This window comes from Suncus etruscus, chromosome 6 (genome assembly GCF_024139225.1).
Source record: "Suncus etruscus isolate mSunEtr1 chromosome 6, mSunEtr1.pri.cur, whole genome shotgun sequence".
In the NCBI taxonomy this organism is placed as follows: Eukaryota; Metazoa; Chordata; class Mammalia; order Eulipotyphla; family Soricidae; genus Suncus; species Suncus etruscus.
In genome coordinates this window covers 135338972-135363791 of record NC_064853.1, presented here as the reverse complement: position 1 = coordinate 135363791, position 24820 = coordinate 135338972, and the positions used below count along the sequence as shown (strand labels likewise).

The window sequence follows — 24820 nt, the reverse complement described above, 5'->3', positions numbered from 1 at the left end:
CAGTCAAAGAACATTAAGAAAAATAAAACAACCATGTACCATACTTTGTCCCTCAAGACCCCAGATTGTAGGACATTATAACATTTCTTAGCGGCACACAAAGCAATCTAAAGCCATAAAATTTATGTAATTCCTTACATTTGAAGGCATAGTAGTTTTTTACATTTCCATGCAGGTGATTTCTTTTTTTTTTTTTTTTTTGGTTTTTGGGCCACACCCGGTGACGCTCAGGGGTTACTCCTGGCTATGCGCTCAGAAGTCGCTCCTGGCTTGGGGGACCATATGGGACGCCGGGGGATCGAACCGCGGTCCGTCTCCTAGGCTAGCGCAGGTAAGGCAGGCACCTTACCTCGAGCGCCACCGCCCGGCCCCGCAGGTGATTTCTAATATAAGAAATATTTCTCTGGGAACAGTGATGGGGATGGCTTACTGTAAGATCTTGAAATATCTTCAATTAGAGAAAGAGATTACAGAAGGTAGGCTGCTTGCCTTGCATGCAGTCAACATGAGTTGTATTCCTGAATCACAGTTGGTCCCCCAAACTCTTTCAGGAGTAAGGCAGAAACACACTTCCTCAAAAACAAACAAAAACCCTTAGAGCTCTAAACCCAGGTTCTTATATTTAAGGATCCTATATTTTCAACACATAACGAGAGAAAAACAGAACAGTCTATGAGATATAAATCGGTCTTAGAGGTTTGGATAGGTAGAGAATAGGAGTGCTGGTAGATACTAGTTTTGGTCATGGTCACCACAGGACCTGAGGGCTCTCAGGGCAAAACCCTGAGCAGTCTTTATCAACCACTCAGCAAATAGCTGAGCTAGATGAGAGACTATAAAAACGTGATTATAAACAGAGATTAGGTTCTACCAGCTTACATCTGACTGCTGGCAAGCACACTGCACTTCTACTGACAAAATGTTCCCTGCAGATCTCTCAAAGGAGATAGCAGTGTTTTTTGAAGCGGGTAATAGCACCCTCCATGGAATGAAACAGGGGTGTGGTAGCAGTCTTGGATGCAATCTAGGAAGTGTTTTACTTGTTTCCTTATAGAAGGTAGGTTTCTAGGGAGATGCTGAATAGCTTTTTCCGGAAAACGGAGTAGAGGGCTACATAAGCATAGAGTGTAAGGAGATCCCACTTACTCCCCCAATATCCCAGTTAGCTAATCTCTAATTCCAGTTAGCTACTCCTTAGTGTATTCTTTTTTACCCACAGATATATCTCTTATACCAGTCCAAAAACTTCCAGTTGCTGACCTGTGTTTCTGTGAAGTGGGCAGTTTAATACCTGCTGGATACTCATAGTCTAGAAAGTCCCATTCCCTACCTCAGACACAGCCACCATTAAACCCCTGTGAAGTTGAAATTTGAGGCTGCTGAAAAATTTACAAATGTCTCTGAGCATGTGTAATCTTGCCCCTGGTTGGCTCTAGAACTGCAATGCTCCCTGACCAGCTAAATGCTGTCTCTCACTGAGAATCTGTTCTGCTGCCTCTGGGGGCTGAGTAGAGCCTGTGCTCATCTTGGCCCTAAATCAGGTTCCTCAGCAGTTGTCCACATTTGCATGACCTAGCCAGACATTTGGCCCTAGCCAGACACTTGTGACTGTGAGCTTTTTGATCCAAGGCATGTTTGACTGACAATACAACTGATGACAACCATTTGTGAATATAATTCTGGGCTGTTATCCAGACCTGCTGGAACTCACAAGTGACTGTGAATTTACAGGTCACTGCCAGGCATCCTTGCATTAGGTACTAAGGAATGTCATTCTTCATTAAGTCCCAGCTCACCAGTCTCATAGATGCAGGTAATTTAAAGTGTGAAAGACCCAAGTCATTGCCCAGGCTCTCAACCACCACAAATGCCCTTGTGAGATTCCAAACATAATGGGGAGAAGAAGGAACTCCACACATACCTCATCAAGACAAAAGAAGAGAAATAACTCAAAACAACGAAGCATTATAGACTCTGCAGAAGATTTCAAAGCAACAGTGAAATGAAGTGATGAATGGAAGAGAATTTCAACAAGGACAGAAAGTAAGAAAAATTTTCAGTTGAAGAATATAGCAGCTAAATTAAAAGTGGCTAAAAGAGTAGATTCGAAGACTCTAAAAATAAATTAGACAGACTTTGGTTATACAAAATTATGAGCAAAAAATAAAATAAAATAAAACCAAGAAAGTTTTAAGTGTAAGGAACATAATTATAAGTATAAGGAACAGAATTAAAAGAAAGAATATTGGGCCCAGAGAGATAGCACAGTGGCATTTGCCTTGCAAGCAGCTGATCCAGGACCAAAGGTTGTTGGTTCAAATCCTGGTGTCCCATATGGTCCCCGTGCCTGCCAGGAGCTATTTCTGAGCAGACAGCCAGGAGTAACCCCTGAGCACCGCTGGGTGTGGCCCAAAAACCAAAAAAAAAAAAAAAAGGAAAAAAAAAAAAAGAAAGAATATTGTATCCTGAGAGTCAAACATCTTATCAAAATCAAAGTAGGGGGGTTAGGGGCTGGAGCGATAGCATGAAGTAGGGTGTTTGCCTTGCATGTGGCTGACACAGGACAGACTTGGGTTCTATCCCCAGCATCGCATATGGTCCCTAAACATGCCAGGAGCAATTTCTGAACACAGAATCAGGAGTAACCCCTGAGTGCCACCAGGTGTGGCCCCCCAAAAAACCAAAACAAGAAGTCGGAGAGATAGCATGGAGGTAGGGCATTTGCCTTGCATGCAGAAGGATGGTGGTTCGAATCCTGGCATCCCATATGGTCCCTGGAGCCTTTCAAGAGCAATTTCTGAGCATAGAACCAGGAGTAACCCCTGAGCGCTGCTGGGTGTGATCCAAAAACAAAAAAGAAAAAAAAAGAAAGAAATAGAAAAACATTGAAAAAAATGGGGGTTTAATAATGACACAGAATTCAATATTTTTGGTCAGTGTTGTAGTGTTGGGGGTCAAATCCAGGTCTCACACATGTAAAACAAGTCTACATCTCTGACAGCAGCAGAATATTTATCAAAAGAAATAACAGCAGAGCAATATAATAAAAAAAAATAAACTTCTCCAATTCAAGAAAGGATTGAGACACTGAGATCTAGGTAATTAAAAAATTTGAAACAAAATAAACCTATTAATGCACACAAGCACAATAAAATTAGAATTGCACAGATCAAAGACAAAGAGAAAATCATAGAAACAATATAAGAAAAAAGTCACATGTAAGGGAATCCCTATAAGGTTACCAACAGATTTCTGGGCCAGAGAGATAAGATAGCATGGAAGTAAGGCATCCCATATGGTCCCCCAAGACTGCCAGGAGTGATTTCTGAGCCTAGAGCCAGCAGTAATGCCTGAGTGCTGCCAGGTATGAGCCAAAAACCAACCCCCCCCCCCAAAAAAAAAAAAAAAAAGGTTACCAACAGATTTCTCTACAGGTCAGCAGATATGTATTTGCATGATATATGCAAATCAGTTGATCAGGAAGTGTGAATGTGAGAGACCTACAGCTAAAACTACCTTATCAAGCTAGATGATCTCTTGGATTTGAAGGCAGAAAAAAGAACTTTTCAGATCAACTACAATTAAAGGGATTCATCTCCACTATACTGGGCCTTTAAGAAATACAGACTAAACTATACAATTAAAAGAAATCCCACTTAAAAGTAACAAGAAAAAGCATAAAATGTAGGCGAAGGAAAGTGAAAATGGGAACTTTTTTGTTTTGTTTTGTTTTGTTTGGCCACATCTGGTGATGTTCAGAAATTACTCCTGGCTCTACACTTTTGAATGAATTTCTGGGATGTTCAGGGGAGCACATGGGATGATGGGGATCAAAAACCTGGCTCAACTGCATATAAGGTAAATATCTTACTCACTGTCTAGAGAATAGGGACTTTTTTTTTTAATAATATCTTTATTTAAGCACTATGATTACAAACATGTTTGTGAGTTCAAGCTTTGATTTTAAAACCTGGCTGACCTATAACTTAGGTTCACAGATAAAAGCCTTATAACTTCAATCAAAAATAGAGGAAATTAGTAAGAGAAAAAAATCTAAAAACATCATTACATAGCACATATATTCATGGGTAATATAAGATACTAAGAGAATACAGACAACAAAAAATATGGCAGTAACACTCTTGGAATAAAAATAGACACACAAATCAATGGAACAGAATTGAGATGACAGAACTGGGGTCAATGGTAAAATCCTGTTTGCTTTGTGAGGTCTGGGTTTAACCACCAGCACTGAAAACACTAATATTTCATACTTATGACTCTCATATATAGACAATAAACTTTTATAGTAAAGATCATAAAAAGAATAAAGGAAAAATCTGGTCCTGAAAAACTGAATAGTCACATGCAAAAGAATTAAATTAGATTACTATCTTATATCATGCACAAAAATTAATTCAAAACGGATTAAAGGCTTGAAAGTTAGAACCAAAATATAAACTAAAGAAAACTCAGCCAAACACTCCATGATATTGGTTGGCTTCCATTAGTATTTAGGGAATTGTTCTAATGACAAGTTACATAAAACCAAAATCATCAACAAATGAAATTACATCAAACTGAAAAGCTCCTATAGACCTATACAAATGCCTAAGCAATAGTACAGCAGACAGGGCACTTAGTTTGCATGCAGCTGACTTGGTGCCTGGAACTGAATCCAAGTCAGCTGCATGCAAACTAAGTGCCCTGTCTGCTGTACTATTGCTTAGGCATTTATATAGGTCTATATATTCCAGGCATTCCCATATAGTCCCCAGAATCCACCAGGAGCGAGTCATAAGCACAGAGCCAGAAGTAAGCCTGAGCACCACTGGTATGGCCCAAACCCCTCTCCCCCACCCAAATAAAAATAACTAGCTCTTGCACAGTAAAAGGAACTATTACTAATTTTTTTAAAATACACCTATTTAATTTAATTATAAAATTGAGGCAGGTAGGCAGGTAGGGAAGCAACCCCAAGATAATGAATTCCTGTAATGTGATAAAACAAAGAGACATGATTTGGAGGAGTTACTTTATCGTTGATGAGTCTCACGTGGTGCCATGGCAGGCCCAGAGAAGATTGGACCCCCAACTGAGAGAAGCACTGCAGGAACAAAGGCCAGGAAGGGAATAACAAAGAAGGCCATCAATTACTGCCAATATTTCCCATTGGCAACTACGCAAGCCACTGGGTAAACAGCCCCATGTGGGGCAGGTTTGAAAAACTCTATAAAATTCATGTACCTGTGTTGCCTGGGCACACGGTACTCAATCACAAGATTATTTTGTCCACATCTCCCTTTTTGAGATGTGGACTTTCATACTTTAACTCTGGGACATTTACTATGGCTCTCTCCAGCTGTGGAGAAGCACATGCTCTTCCTTTAGTGTGTTACAGGAGAATTTCATTATATCGTCTTCCTAGCCATCCTCAGTACCTCTCAATAAAATCTGGTTTTACTTCACTGCTCATTCTTCTTCTGAAATTTTTTCTGTGAGAGAAGGCAATGGACCCAAAGGGCCAGAGTAAGGCCTAGGGCTGACTTTGCTTTCCTTGCCGGAACAAAGCCCTCGGTCCTAGATATCCCCAGCCATTTCCCTGGGTGTCAGAGGTGGTAGTGAGGAAGCATAGATTCTCTTCTCGAGTCTGCGGTGGCTTTGGTGAGACTGTTACCAAAGACAAAGTCACTCCTCCAAATCCTGTCTCTTGATTTTATTACATCGTAAACATTCATTACCATGGAAGTCCCTTCCCTTACCTGCTCTCCTCCACTGGCTTCAAAACATTCATGTACCATACATCTGGGAAAGGGGTAATAATACTAAAGTACTCATGAAACTCCAGATAACAAACAATCCATCAGAAAATGGGGAGAAGAGCTGAAGATTCCGTTCCAAAGAAGGCATACAGATCGGCCAATAGGTGAAAATGCTTATCACTAAATACAAGGAAAAGGAAAATCAAAATGACAGTCACCTTACCGGCCTATATTAAAAAGGGTAGAAATTTGGCTGGAGATAGCACAGCAGTAGGGCGTTTGTCTTGTATGCAGCCGACCCAGGATAGATGGTGGTTCAAATCCTGGAATCCCATAAAGTCCCCAGAGCCTGACAGGAATGACTTCTGAGCATAGAGCCAGGAGTGACTCCTGAGTGTTGCTGGTGTGGCCCCAAAACAAAACAAACAAAAAACGGCATATATAATCCTCTTCATGATCTTGGGAGGGGTTCATATCCTATGAGAGAGAATCCTGTCCTGGTCAGTAAGGAGCTGTTGGCAGGCAGAATAAAGTTGCGTTCAGCTTTACTCCAATTGTGTGGTCTCGTCCTTTGATTCCAGGTCTTAATAGTAACACATATTTTGAAGAGGTGCCAAATTTTACCTATGACATATACTAGTCATGTAAACTAATGTAGATTTAAATATAAAAATAAAGGGATCTGGGCCTGGAGCAGTGGCACAAGTGGTAGGGCATTTGCCTTGCATGCACTAACCTAGGATGACCCATGGTTCGATCCCCCAGGATCCCATATGGTCCCCCAAGCCAGGAGCGATTTCTGAGAGCAGAGCCAGGAGTAACCCATGAGTGTCACTGGGTGTGGCTCAATAAGAAAAAAAAATAAAATAAATAAAGTGACCCATATGTTGGGTGAGGCCGCCCTAGGCACTGTGTTTTCTAACTCCTCAGGTGGATGAGTCTGAGGAAGAAGGGTATTATCGGTGGAGAAATAATTCACAAGCAGTCAGTAAAATTTCACTGGTGTCAGATCACTTTATTCCTCCATGGCTTTTCTCCTCCATGAGTCTCTGCATCATGTCTGCCTAACTCGTGTCTTTCAGGAGCTCTGTCTCCCTTGCTGCTTCTCGTCACTTCCCCTCAGCCAGCCCCTTTTATTCTTTATTTAAAACAGCCCAGCCCATCCCAGATATGGGTGGGTCTAATCATCCAGATGGGATTAACATATCAAAAGGGCATTGTGGGGAAATGTTGTGCTACAAACTAATACTTTTTTTTGGGGGGGGGGGGGTCAGGCCACACCTACACTCAGGAGTTACTCCTGGCTATGCACTCAGAAATCCTTCCTGGCTTGGGGGACCATATGGGATTCGAAACACCATCCTTCCTGGATAGGCTGCATGCAAAGCAAATGCCCTACAGTTGTGCTATCCCTCTGGCCCACAAACTAATATTATCTAAAAAGTATGTATACACATTTGAATGAAAGAAGGATTTGAAAAGACTGAAGTATCTGGTCTCTTCTCTGGAAATAATGTGTGAAGAAGAATCAGAATTGAAACAGAAGGAGTAATAGAGACGAAGAAAAGAATAGATCTAAACAGAAATAGGAGAAGAGTCAGAAAGTAGGCTACCATATGTTTGACTGAATAAAAGATTTATAAAGTTATGAACATAACAACACCATATTTTGAATGTATAAAGAAGTTGTGGTCTACACCAGCGTTTTTCAACCACGAGTGTGCTCTGAGATATTGTCTGGAGTTCTGTAGAAAAAATTCCAATTTCATCCATAACATGCGGCTTTGGCTCACAAATAGACCAATCATTAGATTATTTCATAATAAAGTAATTGTAAAATAATTTCTTTGTGTTTATTTGATTTCTATTCAAGACTTTATATATAGTCAATATAGGCATTTTCTAATGGTGGTGTGCCTTGTGATATCTTTTCATGACATAAGTGTGCCTTTGTACAAAAAGGTTGAAAAACATTGGTCTATACATGAATACCACACAGTCAAAATAAAGGACAAGACTATGCAACTTGACTGGAATTGAAAGATATTATTTTTGTCTGTTTGTTTGTTTGGATTTTGGGTCGCACCGGGCAGCACTCAGGGGTTACTCCTGGCTCTTGCTCAGAAATCGCCTCTGGCAGACTTGAGGGACCATATGGGATGCCAGAATTTGAACCACTGTCATTCCTGGATTGGCTGTGTGCAAAGCAAACACCCCACCTCTGAGTTATCTCTCCGGATGCAAAATATGTCATCTTTAATTATAAATAAGTCAGAGAGAAAAGGACAAATACTGGATTAATTTGTAGTACTTGTTTACATGTTCATTTGTTAATTTATTGCTTGAGCAACTGTGACTTATTTTCTAGTATTTTCCAGGGTTTCACCCAGGTTTTTTGTTTTTGTTTTTTTTTTAATGTAATTAGCTATATCTTTACCCTACATAATCAGAAAGCATTTTTGCAGGGGTCATGGATAGAGATCAGTAGTAGAGTAGTTACCTTGAATGTGTAAGACCCATATTCAGTCAGAACAAAAGAGGAGGAAGTGGAAAAGAGAAGGAAAAAAAGCACTTGTGTTGTTTTTGTTTTCAGGTCACATTGGTCATCCTCCGGATTATTCTTGGTTTTGAAATCAGAAATTAATCCTGGTGGGGCTCAGGAACCATCTAAATTACCATAGATTAAATCCAGGTCACCTGCCTACAAGGCAAATCCTCTACCTGCTATACTATTGCTCTGGCTTTAAAAGTATTTTTTCTGACTACGAAACCCTTGGCTTATCTTTTCTTCAAATAAATACAAAGTTTTGTTTTCTTTCCCTTCCAGACACTATCTAGATTCTAGTATAATTTTGTATTTCCTTATTTAATCCACTTTCTTCACTTTAGTCATTAGTGTTGAATAGTTTTAATTAGTCTTAGTTATTTGGCTTAAAATTGTTAAAATATATTATTCATCATTTTAATTATATTTTGAAGTTTTTTTTTTATTCCAAACTTCCTGCATGTGCACCTTGGCTCCTGGCAACTTTTCAAAAATGATAATGCTTGGGCCCGGAGAGATAGCACAGCGGCATTTGCCTTGCAAGCAGCCGATCCAGGACCAAAGGTGGTTGGTTCGAATCCCGGTGTCCCATATGGTCCCCCATGCCTGCCAGGAGCTATTTCTGAGCAGACAGCCAGGAGTGACCCCTGAGCAATGCCGGCTGTGGCCCAAAAACAAAACAAAAAAAAAATGATAGTGTTTATTTCTTTTGCTTTGATCTGTTCATCAAGTATTCTTATTATTTGTATGTGAGATATTTTTTCTGGTCAATATCTTTTACTGTCACTGTACTAGTGCTCTAGCCAAATACATTACAATTTCTTTTTTTTAATATAAAATCTTTATTTAAGCACCATAACTACAAGCATGACTGTAGTTGGCTTTCAGCCATAGGTAGAACACCCCCTTCACTAGTGCAACATTTCCACCACCAATACCCCTCCTTCCCCACCTCTGCCTGTATTCAAGATAGGCATTCTACTTCTCCCGTACATTAACATTGTCATGATAGTTGTTAGTGTAGTTATTTCCATAAATGCACTCACTACTATGTGGTGAGCTTCATATCGTGAGCCAGTCCTTCCAGCCCTCATCTCTATAGTCTCTGGGCATTATTACAATATGTCTTTAATTTTTCTCAAAACCCATAGATGAAAGAGACTATTCTGTGTCTATCTCTCTCCCTCTGACTTATTTCACTCAGCATAATAGTTTCCATGTACATCCATGTATAGGAAAATTTCATGACTACTTCTCTCCTGATGGCTGCATAATATTTCATAGTGTATCTGTACTACAATTTTTTTTTTTTGGTTTTTGGGCCACACCCGGTGGTGCTCAGGGGTTACTCCTGGCTCCAGGCTCAGAAATAGCTCCTGGCAGGCACGGGGCACCATATGGGACACTGGGATTCGAACCAACCACCTTTGGTCCTGGATCAGCTGCTTGCAAGGCAAACGCCACTGTGCTATCTCTCCTATCTCTCCGGGCCCGTACCACAATTTCTTTAGCCATTCATCTGTTGAAGGGCATCTTGGTTGTTTCCAGAGTTTGGCTATTGTAAATAGCGCTACAATGAATATAGGTCCAAAATGGAGCAAGGAAAGCCTCTTTAACAAGTGGTGTTGGCACAACTGGTTAGTTACTTGCAAAAAAGTGAACTCAGGGGCCAGAGAGATAGCACAGCAGTAGGATGTTTGCATTGCAAATGGCTGACCCAAGACCAATGGTGGTGGTTTGAATCCCAGCATCCCATATGGTCCCCATGCCTGCCAGGAGCGATTTCTGAGCAGAGAGCCAGAAGAAACCCCTGAGCAGCCCACCCCCGCCCCCCCCAAAAAAAAACCCACACAAAACAAAACAAAACAAAACAAAAAGGCAAACTCAGACCCCCATCTAACATCGTGCCCACAGGTCAAATCCAAATGAATTAAAGACCTTGATATCAGGCCTGAAACCATAAGGTATATAGAACAACACGTAGGTAAAACACTCCATGACATTGAGACTAAAGGCATCTTCAAGGAGGAAACAACACTCTCCAAACAAGTGGAAGCAGAGAAAAAAAAAAGAGATGAGAAGCTTCTGCACCTCAAAGGAAATAGTGCCTCTATGATAGAAAAGCCACCCACAGCATGGGAGAAACTATTAACCCAATACCCATCAGATAAGGAGCTAATATCAAAAATACACAAGGTACTGACAGAATTTTACATAAAAAAAAATCATCTAAACCCATCAAAAAATGGAGAGAAGAAATGAACAGACACTTCTTCAAAGAAGAAATACAAATGGCCAAAAGACACATAAAAAAATGCTCCACGTCACTAATCATTAGGGAGATGCAAATCAAAACAACAATGAGGTACCATCTCACACCACAGAGACTGGCACACATCACAAAGAACAAGAACAATCAGTGCTGGCAGGGATGTGGAGAAAAAGGAACTCTCATTTACTGCTGGTGAGAATGCTGTCTAGTCCAGCCTTTCTGGAAAAAAAAAAAAAAAAAGGCAATATAGAAATTTAAAAAAAACCTGGAAATTGAGCTCCCAAATGGTCCAGCTATAAAGGAATGCAAAAATACAATTCAAAAATCCCTTCCTCACACATTGCAATTTCTTTATTCATCTGTACTTGCATATTTGGGCTGTTTTCATACCCTGGTTATTGTACTAAGAACTGCAATGAATATGGGTGTATATGTATCCTTTTAACTTAATGTTTTTGCATTTGAGGAGTAGATGTTCAAGGAGTAGAATAGCTGGGAGTTGTTACCTTACATTTCTGAAAAATCTCTATACACTTTCCATAAAGTTGGAACCAAATGTCCTTATTAACAAAGAGTGAGAGTTTTTTCATCATATGCCACCAATACTAGTTGTTTCCGATCTTTTGTTAATTTTTTGTTTTTGAGTCACACCCAGTGGTGTTCAGGAGTTACTCCTGGCTCTTTGCTCAGAAGTCACTCCTGGCAGGCTCGGAGACCACATGGGATGCTGGGATTCAAACTGGGGTCCGTCCTGTGTTGGCTGCGTGCAAGGCAAAAACGCCTTACTACTGTACTACTACTCTGACCCCTGTTTCCGATCTTTTTGACATATGCCATTCTCACTGGTGATTTTATTTTAATTTCTCTAGTAACAGGCAATGATAAACAGTTTTTCACAAACCTACTATCTGTATGTCCTTTTTAAGGAACATTTATTCACTCCTCTCATTTTTAAATGAGTTAAGTTTTGTAAGAGCTTTATAAATCTTGGTTCATAGCCACTTATCTGACATATTGTGTGTGAATATTTTCTCCTATTCACCAGTTTAACATTTTAAAATTGGGTACTTTAGAGAATCATGAGAAATCTAGTTGTCTTAAGTAATAGAAAATAGGGCCCGGAGAGATAGCACAGCGGTGTTTGCCTTGCAAGCAGCCAATCCAGGACCAAAGGTGCTTGGTTCAAATCCCGGTGTCCCATAGGGTCCCCCGTGCCTGCCAGGAGCTATTTCTGAGCAGACAGCCAGGAGTAACCCCTGAGCATCGCCGGGTGTGGCCCAAAAACCAAAAAAAAAAAAAAAAAAGTAATAGAAAATAAAGGGAAAGAATGAGTATTCAATTTGCCTTCTTAGATAAACCATCTACCACTATTTCAACACAACATGCATGAAGGGGAAGGCCTCTATAAAAAACCTTCTAATTGGTTAATAAATGAGAAATGACAGAATTGAAATATCATGATGTTGCAAATTCTAACCAATTAATGAGACTTGGCATTATCAATGCCATAATATAGGAAGTAAATCAGCCAATTATTAATTTCTCCCAGGATAGAGATGTTGCTGAAAGGGATTAGATGGGAATTTAATTGATATTTGGATCCAATCTCCAATTTTCAGAAAATAAATGATACAGAGAAACATGTCCAAATACATCATAAATGTACAATCAGCACCATTCAGATTTAATATGCCTAAGGGTCAGGTTTTCTTTTTTAATTTTTTGACACTAGTTGGCTGTACTCAGGGATTACCCCTGGCTGTGCACTGAGGAATCATTCCTGGCAAACTCTGATGGCCATATGGGGTGCGGGGGATTGAATTTGGATTGACCGCATGCAAAGCAAGTGCATTAATTATCTATTGGATGCCAAATCAATTATAAAGCAAAGAATGAAGGAAATACAGTACATTCAGATTTTTTTTAAAAGTAGCTTTTTTAATATAATTTTATTTTAATCATAGTGGCCTACACATCATTGACAATAATATTTTAGGTTCATATTAACATAAAATCAGGGGAATTCCCATCACCTAATTGTCCTCCTCCACGTCCGTTCCTGTCCTACCTCCCATACCCTCTTCCCTCACCTCCGGGGCTGCCAGAATAAGTGGTCCCCTCTGTGCCTAGCTAACTACTTAGTGGTCCTACACCTGTTTGGTACCTTGGTACCTCCCTTACTTCCCGCTCTAAAAAAGAGTACCTTTAAAGGGCTAAGATTTATTGCCTAATGACAAACACAAGTGATAACCTGTAAAGAAATACAGAAGTACAATGAGTAGGGCACACAACTGCCTTTGCATACAACAGATCTGGGTTTGATCTGGCATCTCATGTAGTCCCCTAAGCCTGCCAGGACTGATTCCTAAATTTAGAGCTAGGAGTTACCCCTGAGAAGCACAGTGTGTGACCCCCAAAACAACAACCAGAATCCCAAGAAACACAGAAAATATCATTATAAAAGTCAAATTAGAAGTCATTTTTATAGGAGGAAAAGTGGGTTGAGATTTGTGGGTAAGTTCTATTACTTAAAACTGTAGTTATAAGGATGTTTGCTCAGTTTATTATAATTATACTTGTGCAGATTTTTCCATCAATTTTTTTTATCTCAAAACAAGAACAAAAATTATTTTAGTTTCTTTACCCTGGGTGGATCACAAAATCCTGCCCACTTTCTCCCCATTGCCCTTTTTGTGGGGACTGTGGGACATTTACTTGCTAGCAAAACACTGGCAGACAGAGAAAAGAGTTCCATTTTTCCTAAGCTAGAAAAGTCCCACCTCGGCCTGCTATGGACATGCAGGACCCTTTGTCCTTGAGCCCCAATCCTCAGAGCAATAGTATCATCTTTGGGATCTCCCAAAGTGAGCGGCATGAATGCAGCCACACAATACTTTCCTCCTTCATATCTCACAGGTAACACATGTTGGATTCTGGCAATAAATTCAAGAGTCTGAAGTGCCTTGGATGATCCCAATCACACTGTGCTAATATTCACAAATCCTAGTTACAATCACATACTCTCACAAAATCTCACAGAGGAAGCTGTGATAATGAAAAAAAAAATCACAGAATGCTAAATAAGAATCAGAGAAGAAGTAGGGAAAATGACACTGACAATCTTTCTAGAATCCTCATGTGAAACTCTGAGGTACTTGATAGTAAAAATAAAACTGGATGGAATAGCTCCTGTATGGAAGGAATGAGGTAGAGCATCTCTATCTGATTTCCTCAGAAATGTCCCTGGCAAGAAGATGTGGGTAGTAGATCAGAAAGATTCACATCCAAATGCAGGAGAAGCAAATAGGAAGCAGCATGAACTCCACCAATATTAGCCAAGAAGACTAAAACAGTACTAACCAGCTGTACAATCTCTCAGATAAGGACTTTATTTGTTTGGTTATTTTTGGAACACTCTGGCATGCTCAGGGTTTACTCCTGTCTCTGTGCTCAGGATTCACTCCTGATGTTTTCCAGGGAACCATATGGGGTGCCAGGAAGTGACAAGTCAGCCGTGTCAAAGCAAGTACCCAACCTACTATCTGACACTTAGGCTTCTCAAATGAGAACTTTAGTCAGAATATGTTGAGGATATTTAATAACCTCAAAGAAACAATGGTATAGTCAAGAAAATACAAAAATATATGAAAGCTGAAAGGGAAAAAACATAATCAGAAGTGAGAAAAGTATGATAGGTGAAATAAAAAACTCAGTGAACACAATGCTCAAAAGGGCCTGGGCACCAGAGTAACAGCAGTCAAGGACACAATGAATACCTAACTACATAGATGAATTAGATAAAAGAAATCAATAAAGTGAACCCCAAAGCAAGCAAAAGAAAGAAAATAGTAAGACTTATCATTAATAATAATTAATTATACAAATTAATAAAATAGAAATTAAAAAACAACTTAAAAGATTATCAAAACCAAGAATTTGTTCTTTGAAAGAATAAACAACATTAAAAAATTATTAACAATATCACACACACGAAAAACTAGTAAACTTAGTAAGAAATTAAAGATACTATAAAAATTCAAAAGAAAACAAGAAATTATTTGGGAAAAATTTATATTACAAAATTTTGGAACATAGAAGAAATGGACAAATTTCTAGACTCCTATAGTCTTCCAACACTGAATCAAGAGGAAATAAAACACCTGAACATACTACAAAATGATCCCTGAAAGTACATTCACAATATTATGTAGCCATCAGGAGAGATGAAGTCATGAAATTTTCCTATATATGGATGGATATGGAAACTATTATGCTGATGTGAAATAAGTCAGAGGGAGAGAGATAGACACATAATAGTCTCACTCATCTATGGGTTTTAATAAAAATTAAAGACATTATTGTAATAATGCCCAGAGACAATAGAGATGAGAGCCGGTAGGACCAGCTCATGCTATGAAGGTCACCACAAAAAGTGATGAGTGCAGATAAAGTAAAAACTACACTAACAGCTATCATGACAATGAGTGAAAGAAGTAGAATGCCTGTCTCAAATACAGGCAGGGGGTGGGGGAGGATTGAGATGGGGGCACTGGTGGTGGGAATGTTGCACTGGTGAAGGAGGGTGTTCTTTTTATGAATGAAACCCAACTACAAACATGTTTATAATTGTGGTGCTAAATGAATATATTAAAAAAAAACACCTGAACACGTCAAATATTATCAAAGAAAGAAAAACAATAATCAAGTTTCCCCCAAAATAAAAGCCCAGGCTCATTCAGAAAGTTAGCAAAACAAAAATCCTCCCAATTTTTGTAAGGTCTGAAACTAAAAGCAGGCAGATACATTATAAATAAGGAGAACTATAGATCTATATCTTTGATGAATGTAGATGCAAAGAGCCTTAACAAAAATATCGGGGCCGGGCGGTGGCGCTAGAGGTAAGGTGCCTGCCTTGCCTGCGCTAGCCTTGACGGACCGTGGTTCGATCCCCCGGCATCCCATATGGTCCCCCAAGCCAGGAGCAACTTCTGAGCACATAGCCAGGAGTAACCCCTGAGCATTACTGGGTGTGGCCCCAAAACAAAAACAAAAACAAAAACAAAAATATCAACAAAAGAAAATAAAATATATATAAAAAAAACTCACACACCATGGTCAAATAGGATTTACCCTGTATATAAAAGAATGTTTTAATATAAACAAGTCATTCACTATCAAATACTACTCCAATACAAGTATATGTAAAAAAATTATATGATGATATCAATAGATGCATAGTGCAAAATCAAACACCTATTCTTGATAAAAAAAAATGAGATGAAGAAACTTTGCTCAACATAGTTAAAGCCATTTACCACAAGCCAACAGCAAACTTTATACTCAATGGTGAAAATCCAAGATAAGAATGCACACTCTCATCACTACCATTCTAAAGGTTATTGAAAGCACTTGCATTAGCAATTAGGCAAATCAGAGACATTAAGAACATTTAGATTAGAAAAGAAGTCAAACTTGCAGATGATATTATGCTATCCTTACAAAAAAGTTCCTAGAAACAATTGAGTTATATAGAAAAGTAAAAAAACACAATAATGATAGTTGGAAATGATAACTTTGGACAAGAACTGGGTGCTGAAATGATGTAAAGTGATATGCATGATGCCCCATCAGTAATGGTATTTCAGACCAAAGAGCCTAAAAGGAAAAATGGGGGGTGGGGGAGAGAGAGAGAAAAAGATAGAGGGGGGAGGGAGGGAGGGAGATAGAAACAGAGATAGAAAGAAAGAGAGAAAGATAAAGAGAAGCAAAATGTCTGCCCCAGAGTCAGGCGGAGAGAGTGGCTGGGAGGTAAACTAGGGTCATTGTTGCCAGGAAATGTGTGTTGGTGAAGGATAGTGTACATTCTATGACTGAAACTCAACATATCTATTTTCTAACCACAGTGCTTAAATAAAATGATTAGTAATAAAAACTCAAAAGCTACAAAATATATGTACAGAAATTCATGGTTTTCTTATAAGCAAATAATGCAATAGGAGAAATAAATTATACAAAGAATACCATTCAAAAATATCTGGAAGTCATCTTAACAATAAAGGTAAAAGAGTTAAAAGGTAAAAGGTAAAAAAGCAAACTATAAATGCCTACTAAAAGAAATAAGAGGTCTCAAGGAAAATAAATTATACCCCCTAATCATGGGTTGGAAGGATTATTATTAACAAAATGATAATCTTTCCCAAAGCGCTATATAGATACAATGCAATCCCTACAAAAATACTGTTGCCTTTTTATTTTTTGGTTTTTGGGCCACATCTAACAGTGCTCACGGGTTACTCCTGGCTTTGGGCTCATAAATCGCTCCTGGCAAGCTTGGGGGGGGGACTATATGGGATGCCAGGGATTAAACCCAGGTTCATCCTGGTTTGTCTGCAGGCAATGTAAATGCCTTACTGCTGTGTTATCTCTCCGGCCCCTGATGACATTTTTAAAGGAAAAGATCATTGTTAAAAATTTCTATGAATCAGTAATCCCAAATAGCCAAGCAATCCTTGAAAAAAAAAAATGAGTTTCTCTCTCACTACTTCAAACTATATTTTAAAGCTGTAGTCATCAAAATGGTATAATACTGGAATGGATATAGACTCTCAGACCAATGGGATCGAATTAAGAGTCCAGAGGCATATTTACAGGATATGTCTTTTAATCTTTTAAAAATTAATATTTTAAAGTTAGGGGCTGGAGAGATAGCCCAGTGGTAGGGTGTTTGCCTTGCACAAAGATGATCCAGGACGAATGATGGTTCAAACCCCAGCATCCCAGATGGTCCCCGAGCCTGCCAGGACCAATTTCTGAGTACAAAGCCAGAGTAACCTCTAAGTGCTGCCAGGTATGACCCCAAAACCAAATAAAATATTTTAAAGTTAATCTTTTAATCTTTTAAAGTTAATCTTTTAAAGGGAGCAAAAGAGATGAAGTGGGGCAAAGAAAGTTTCTTCAATTACCGGTGCTTCGGAAACTGGTCAGTCACATGCAAAGAAAATGAACCCATTTCTCACACCAAGCACAAAAGTCAAATCAAAATTAATGAAAGACCTTTACATATCCTAATCTATCATTTACACTGAGTAAAACATATGTTGAACAATTCATGGCACCAAAAGTAGAGGTATCTTCAATGATTCAAATAGTCAAAAAATGAAGCAAGGATAAACAAGTGTGTCTACAGCAACCTAAGAAGCTTCTGCAATGCTAAGAAAATGGTGATGAGAACAAAAAGATACCACACAGATTGAGAGGGAGTATTTGCTGACTCTCATCAGATAAATGGTTCATATCTAAGATAGAGAAAGCTCTGGAAGAATTCTGCATGAAATAAACAAGTGCACCAATAAAAAATGGGGAAAAGAGATGAATCCAAATGTTCTCAAAGAAGAAACACAGGTGGTCAAAAGATGTATGGAAGACAATGCATTACTTACCAGGGAAATGCAAATTTAAAAAAATAGGAAACCAGTTCACACTAGTGAGACTGGAGCACATTACAAAGAAAGAAAGTAAGTTGTTGATGGGGACTTTGGGGAAAAGGGACACTAATTCTCTGCTAGTGGGAATGTTGACTGGTCCAGCAGTGGTACTCAGTTTTACTCCTGGCAGTGCTCTTGGGATTATACGGTATGCTGGAGATCAAACTTGGCCAGCCACATGCAAGGCAAATGTCCTACCCGCTGTGCTATCACTCCATCCACGACTGGTCCAGCCATTTTAGTAAACAATATGAACATTCATCAAAATATTAGTAATGGAACTACCATATAATCCAGCAATTCCACTCCTTGGCCTCTACCTCAAAAACCCTATTCTGAAATAATATTTGTGCTCCTAGATTCATTTCAGTATTATTTGTAATATTCATGATCTGGAAACACTGTGTCCAAGATCAGATGAGAAGATAAAGAAATGATGACACATATAAATAATAGAATACTACTTAGATATATAAAAAGATGAAATTATACAATTTGCTGTTATGTGGATGATTTCAAGAGTATTAGGCTGAGTGATGATACTCTGAAGGAGAGGGACACATAATTATCTCTCTCATATGCAGGTTACAAAGAAACAAAATAGGGGAATAACAAGTGCACAAAAGCAATAAAAACCGAGGACTGCTCTTCAGCAGAATCTGGGTTAGGGGTAGGATTTGAATGGGGATGCACTGGTCAATGATATATGGAAGCAAGCACTTTGCGGGAGTGTGTGGTGCCGGAATATTTCATGTATGAAATCCTACTAGAAGTTCTACAAACTCCTGTATCTAAGATAAAATGAAAAAGAAATTAGAAAATGTATATATTAGGGGCCAAAGAGATAGCATAGCCGTAGGGCATTTGCCTTGCATGTGGCTGACCCAGGACAGACCTGGTTCGATTCCTGGCATCCCATATAGTTTCCCAAGCTTGCCAGGAGCGATTTCTGAGCACAGAGCCAGGAGTAACTCCTGAGCATTGCCAGGTGTGGCCCCCAAACCAATCAATTAATAAATAAACTGCAAAACAAAGAAAATGTATATCTTAAAACAGTAGAAAATACATTTTTCAAAAAAATACTTTTAAAGACCATCTGGCCCTCTTACCTGTGCCTTGGCCAATTTCTTTTCTAGAAGGTCCCGTTCCCGTTCAGTTTGTTGCAGGCGTTTATTAAGCTCTGCTATATCTCCCTTTAGTGATGCCAGGGCTGCCAAGTGAAGCTGTGGATACAGAAAAAAGAGCTTAAGGTCAGAGCCTTCAGCAGAAACTCATTTCCTTCCCTTCATTCCTGGTAATTAGTGTGATCCTATTAAATATATATCATTCTGAAATGAGATATTGTGGGTGCTCATAATCTCAGGGGAAGAAGGACATAAATCAGTTGTTTTATAAGAAAGCGAAGCTATATGGTCACCTGATATGTAACAGAGAAAGCCATTATTTGTGGGCAGTGTGAACTAATTTTAGGTAGCAAAATGAGATGAGATGCTCTCATCAAGATGAGAGCAAAACTCCTCATTCGAAGGAATTTTTTCCCTGGGTTATTTTGCAAGGTTGAGGTTAAGAGACGGTGGGGAGCTGCTGATTCTTTTTTGAGGGGAGTGCTGGACCACACTCAGATGCTAAGGGGATTTTTCTGGCTCGGTGCTCAGGACTGCCTCAAGATGGTGCTCAGAATATTTGTAGTATTTGGGGATCTGAGCCAGGATTCAGGGGGTGCAAAGCATGTAGTCTTCATTTCTGTTGCATTTCTCTGGCCCCATGGACTGCTGATTATTAAGACAGGAATAAAAAGCTGAACCAAATTAGCTTTCACCTTTGGAAAGCATAGAAGTTTAATAAGGCAATTTCATTTCATGCATTCAAGCATTCTTCTAGTTGCTTTTCTACAAGTTAGGGTCTGAGTATTAAGAAAAAAAATGAAGTAGCTATTTTTTTTCCAGATGTTCTCCTCTTCAACATGCTTCATGTTTGTTTGTTCTAATTAATGACTTACTAAAGTTGGGCACTGAGGATCAATAGCAGATAGTAAGACAGAAACCACCAGGATTGAGGACATGGCTGCATTGCTGGCGCTTGGTGAAGTCTCAAAAGTTTTCTCTTAGGTCCTGACTGCCCAGATCCTTAAGCCTTTGTGAAATTTTAACCTGACACCTAAGCCAGGTGAAAATAGGAATCCAGACATTTGCTACACATTTGTGGGTCTGGGGTGTCAAGATATAAATCCCCACAGATCTTTCTGAAGGAAAAAGCATGAACAGTTTTCAACCCAGTTTTATGCTCATTCTAAGACAATAATAAAAAGCTGAACCAAATTAGCCTGCACCTTTGGAAAATATAGAAGTATATAACCAAATAAAAATAAACTACCTAGATATTTGACTGCAAGATCATTGTCAAAATAGTTGTTATATTTGGAGGAAACATTATCCGACCACTTTACTTTCCAATGGGCAGTAAACAGTCTGCGAAGCTACTGACACAGAGGGCGTCCAGTCAACTGTGACCATTAAAAACCTGCGAGAGCCTTCATGACATCCCCTATCTGCAATTTCTCCCGGCTGAGTGTATGGGATGTCTCATGGCTGGTGTGGAGCAGGGTGAACCAAGGGCTACACTTTGGAAGTTGTTCTTACACGCCAGCAGCCCAAACTCTGATGTGCCCCAGGAGCTCACCGTGTTTACAGCTACAAAGCACTTTTCTGTCTTGCCACTGCTGACCATAAATCAGTACACATAACACTATCAGCTTTGGATGGCACACCTGTGCTTCAGGGTCTGTCACCGTCATACCATCCTCTGTGGCTCACAGGGGACCTAGCATACTCAATTTATTGATACTAGAACTTTTTTTCAGACCACAGCTGAAACTAGGCTATGAAGCTCTGGGTACACCATGGTAATAATCTTTCTGGGCCTTATTGTTATATTGAACAATACTGTTAAATGGGATACATGGTTCCCATGGTCAAAGTCAAGGGAGAGAAAGGAGCATTTCTCCATCTCTATCCACAGGGTCCCAGTATCAGTGCAGGATTAGTTGGGCCCGCGGAGCTCTCCCACGACTAACTGCTCATCTCCTCTCTGCTTCTCTTCTCAATGTCTCTGTAGTTCAAATTGTTCATGCTTGGCCAACTCTCCTCCCTCTACTATGATGATAGGAATTTTAATTTTGTCCTTCTGTGCCACGTACCCTCCAGACACAGGGCATACATAATTTTGCTTATTTTTGAGTGATGCCAGTGGGTAGTACCAACTTCTTTCATCCAATGAACTATTCTCTTTAATAAAGTGAAAGAAACAAGTGCAACTAATCTTTATTGAGCGTGCATTCTTGGCAGGTTCTAAATTAAGAGCTAGTAAACTTTACTCAATCCAATCAGTCCTGCAGAATAAAGTCAGTGTCACAACTCCAACGCCAGCCTTTGGGACTATTTTGAAAATCCCCATGAATTCAATAATAATAATAATAATAGAAATGAAATACATTTCAGTGAGGTAGATTTCATGATCTCCTTCTGCTACACGTGGAAGGTAAAACACAGAAGAGAGGAACTCAGTCAAAGATAGAAAGCAAGCAACAGCAGAAGATATTAACATAGACATCCACTGTTTTAGCTCTGTGCCATATGGAGTTTCCATTCCCACACAGCCACTCTTCTCCCTTTCTCTACCGAGGCGTGTGCATTTTCGGGCTCATCTAAGAATGAATATAAGGGAGTGGAAGGCCTGAGCAGTCAGGGCTACACCTATGAATAAACAGCGTCAGGTTTCCTGGGAGTGGGGATGTGGCATAGCAAGGCATCTAAAAGTTGGGGGACAGGGCAATAGTACAGGGAGTAAAGTGCTTTTTCTTAAAGCGGCCAAGTGTGTTTAATTCATGGCATCCCATAGGGTCCCTTGAGCACTGCCAGAAGTAATTTCTGAGTAACCCCTGAGCATCACTGGGTATGATCCTGTAACCCCGCAAAAAATAAACACCAAAGAAAAAAATAAAATAAATTTAAAAGTTGCAGCTGGTAGTCAGGTCAGCTTGTTTTTCTTCTGGGGACTCTCCTTATCTTTATGTACTTGTTCACCTTTCTGGGAAAGGATTGTAAGCCAAGTCTGATTTTAAATCTATCAGCACCCCCTATACAGGGTTGTCTTAGAGCTCTGTTCTTGGCGCTTTGCAAACTTCTTGCTTACTGGCACCAGAAACAATTCAATACAGATCATCAAGGAAGCCTTACTGCTACACACCACAATCATCTGCAAAGATGTTTCGCTGAGCCACACAATCACTGTCAGGGAGGAACTGGAGGAAGCTAGTTCAATGCTCTTGTTGTAAAGACCAGAAACAGACAGACCCAGAGAAACAAGGCTCATTAATTTTAGATTTCCTCTTTGCCCGTCTGTGTCTTCCTAATGCCCCTATGGCAATCCAAGCATTTATAAATCCCAGCCCTATACTTGGAAATAGCGGATGAAATGAAAAGCAGCCCATTCAGCTTCCTTCAGGACTCCCCACATCCTGGGTCTCTAATTCAGATCCATAAAGAACAGAGTCTCTGGCAGAAGGGTACAGCTCCTTGCCAGATGGACACAATCAAGCCTGTTCAGAGGCTTCCAAGTCTGGAACTTTCCTCTTTACGGTTAGAACTCCAGCGAGGGGCACCTGCTGTGTGTTATTTCAAGAAAGGCTGTTCAGAGTCTTAAAACTTAAAACTCATTAAGGATCATCTATAAAACCACTCACTGCATGAAAATCGCTTTCTGATATCTTCCATCACCTCAGAAAGCGGAAACATTTTGTATTTCATTTTACCTGAACATTTCATTGACAGATTAAAAACAGATTGGAATCCAGATGCTAATAATTGCCAATTAAAGCCGCTTTCGGAAAGGCACAACCATTATCCATACGAGGAAGACAGACGTCTGGGACCAGAGAGATAGTATGGTCAGGGCTTGCCTTGGTTTTGACCTCTGGCATCCCAAGAGGCTGTTCCCCGAGCACCACCAGGAGTGATTCCTGAGTGCAGAGTCAGGAGTAAGGTGTGTGTGCATGTGTGATAGGGGGAGGGGTTGAACATTATCCCAAAATGCCTGGCATGGGTAGGGATGCCAGAGCATACAGGTGCTCACTGTGAATGCACTCTCCCATCTGGTGTGGGATCAAACATACAGCAACTCTGGCCTTGCAGCAATAAAATGAATGGCAGATGGTCCTTGAAGTGGCATTTTGAGATGGTTTTTCTTGATAGACAATACCACGCCTCCTGCAAACATATGCTCTGCTACAACACGTCAACATCAAAATTTTTACTAGAAAGAGTATCAGCTGACATATCTGAGCCTACATTGTGCTACTTGTTATAGACAGCATGTAAAATGCACACACCCTATGAAATGGTCAGTGTTAATTAATTTAAGAAGGTAAGATTAGAATCTTATATCTCCAATATTTTGTCCAATTTGTAAGCTACAGATCTAGAACAAAAGCCCAGGTCTATGAACTCACAGCCTGACCTATTACCACCATATCTCACCCTGCACAGCAGAACATATCAGTCTTCTGGGATTTTTACAGACCATCAGAAAATTAGTACAACTAGCAGGCCTTAGATATGATTCTTATAAAAAGGGAAAGCAGAATTGCAAAATAAGATGTGGGGAAGGGAGAAAACTTGCAACCTGTTGAGAAACAAGATGTAGGGAGGATTAGAGAGTATTTGGTCTCTGGCTCTTTCTGTAATTTGTGATGGAAATTAAAGAAACTATTGAGTGTTGCTTTAAAAGCTCTTAATTAGGGACCCTGGAGAGATAGCACAGCGGCGTTTGCCTTGCAAACAGCCGATCCAGGACCAAAGGTGGTTGGTTCAAATCCCGGTGTCCCATATAGTCCCCCGTGTCTGCCAGAAGCTATTTCTGAGCAGACAGCCAGGAGTATCCCCTGAGCACTGCTGGGTGTGGCCCAAAAACCAAAAAAAAAAAAAAAAAAAAGCTCTTAATTAGGCAAAAAAGAGGAAATGCTATTTTTAAAATTAAAAATTCTTAACATTTAAAAACCTGATGGAATTTTTTTTTTAACTTAAAATATACTAAGTAGCAATAGACAATAGAATAGTTGTCATAAGGGCCCGGAGAGATAGCACAGTGGCCTTTGCCTTGCAAGCAGCCATCCAGGACCAAAGGTGGTTGGTTCGAATCCCGGTGTCCCATATGGTCCCCCATGCCTGCCAGGAGCTATTTCTGAGCAGACAGCCAGGAGTGACCCCTGAGCACCGCCGGGTGTGGCCCAAAAACCAAAAAAAAATAAATAAATAAAATAGTTGTCATAAAAGTAAGTTACTCCAGATCTGCCTTGGCAGAAAGGTAGATCCTTTCTTTATCTGTAAAGGCAGGCGGGAGGGGTCTGCCCCTTCTGTGAGATTGCCAACTGGGAGAGACTGAGGGAACCTGTCGCCTTTGCGTGCTTCTCTACTCTTCTGTCTCCTGAAACTCTCCTGAGAGGTCCAAGAAGGGCCCAGCAAAAACTATCTCCTAGAGGCTTCAGAAGAGCACAGGTTCTCTGCTTCACTTTGCAGCCACACACTCTTTCTAACTAATGAACCCCGCCATTACATGCAGAAAAAAATCACACTACAAGTGTGACAATGGGGAAATCTTGCAGGCAAACACCATGCACAGAACAATGAAGATGATAGTTCTGATGACCTAAAAAATACCACCATCTGATTAATCTCTCAGATAGGAGTTTAGAATAGAAATA

At 39.8% G+C, this 24820-nt stretch overlaps 1 protein-coding gene across 1 annotated transcript in view; it reads right to left on the bottom strand.

The window, feature by feature from the left end:
- MCC (MCC regulator of WNT signaling pathway) overlaps positions 1–24820 on the bottom strand; it is a 309795-nt gene that overhangs the window by 136744 nt on the left and 148231 nt on the right. The window contains exon 2 of the mRNA XM_049775666.1: positions 19173–19286. Coding sequence (XP_049631623.1) covers positions 19173–19286 — 114 coding nt within the window. The remainder of the gene's footprint in view (positions 1–19172; positions 19287–24820) is intronic.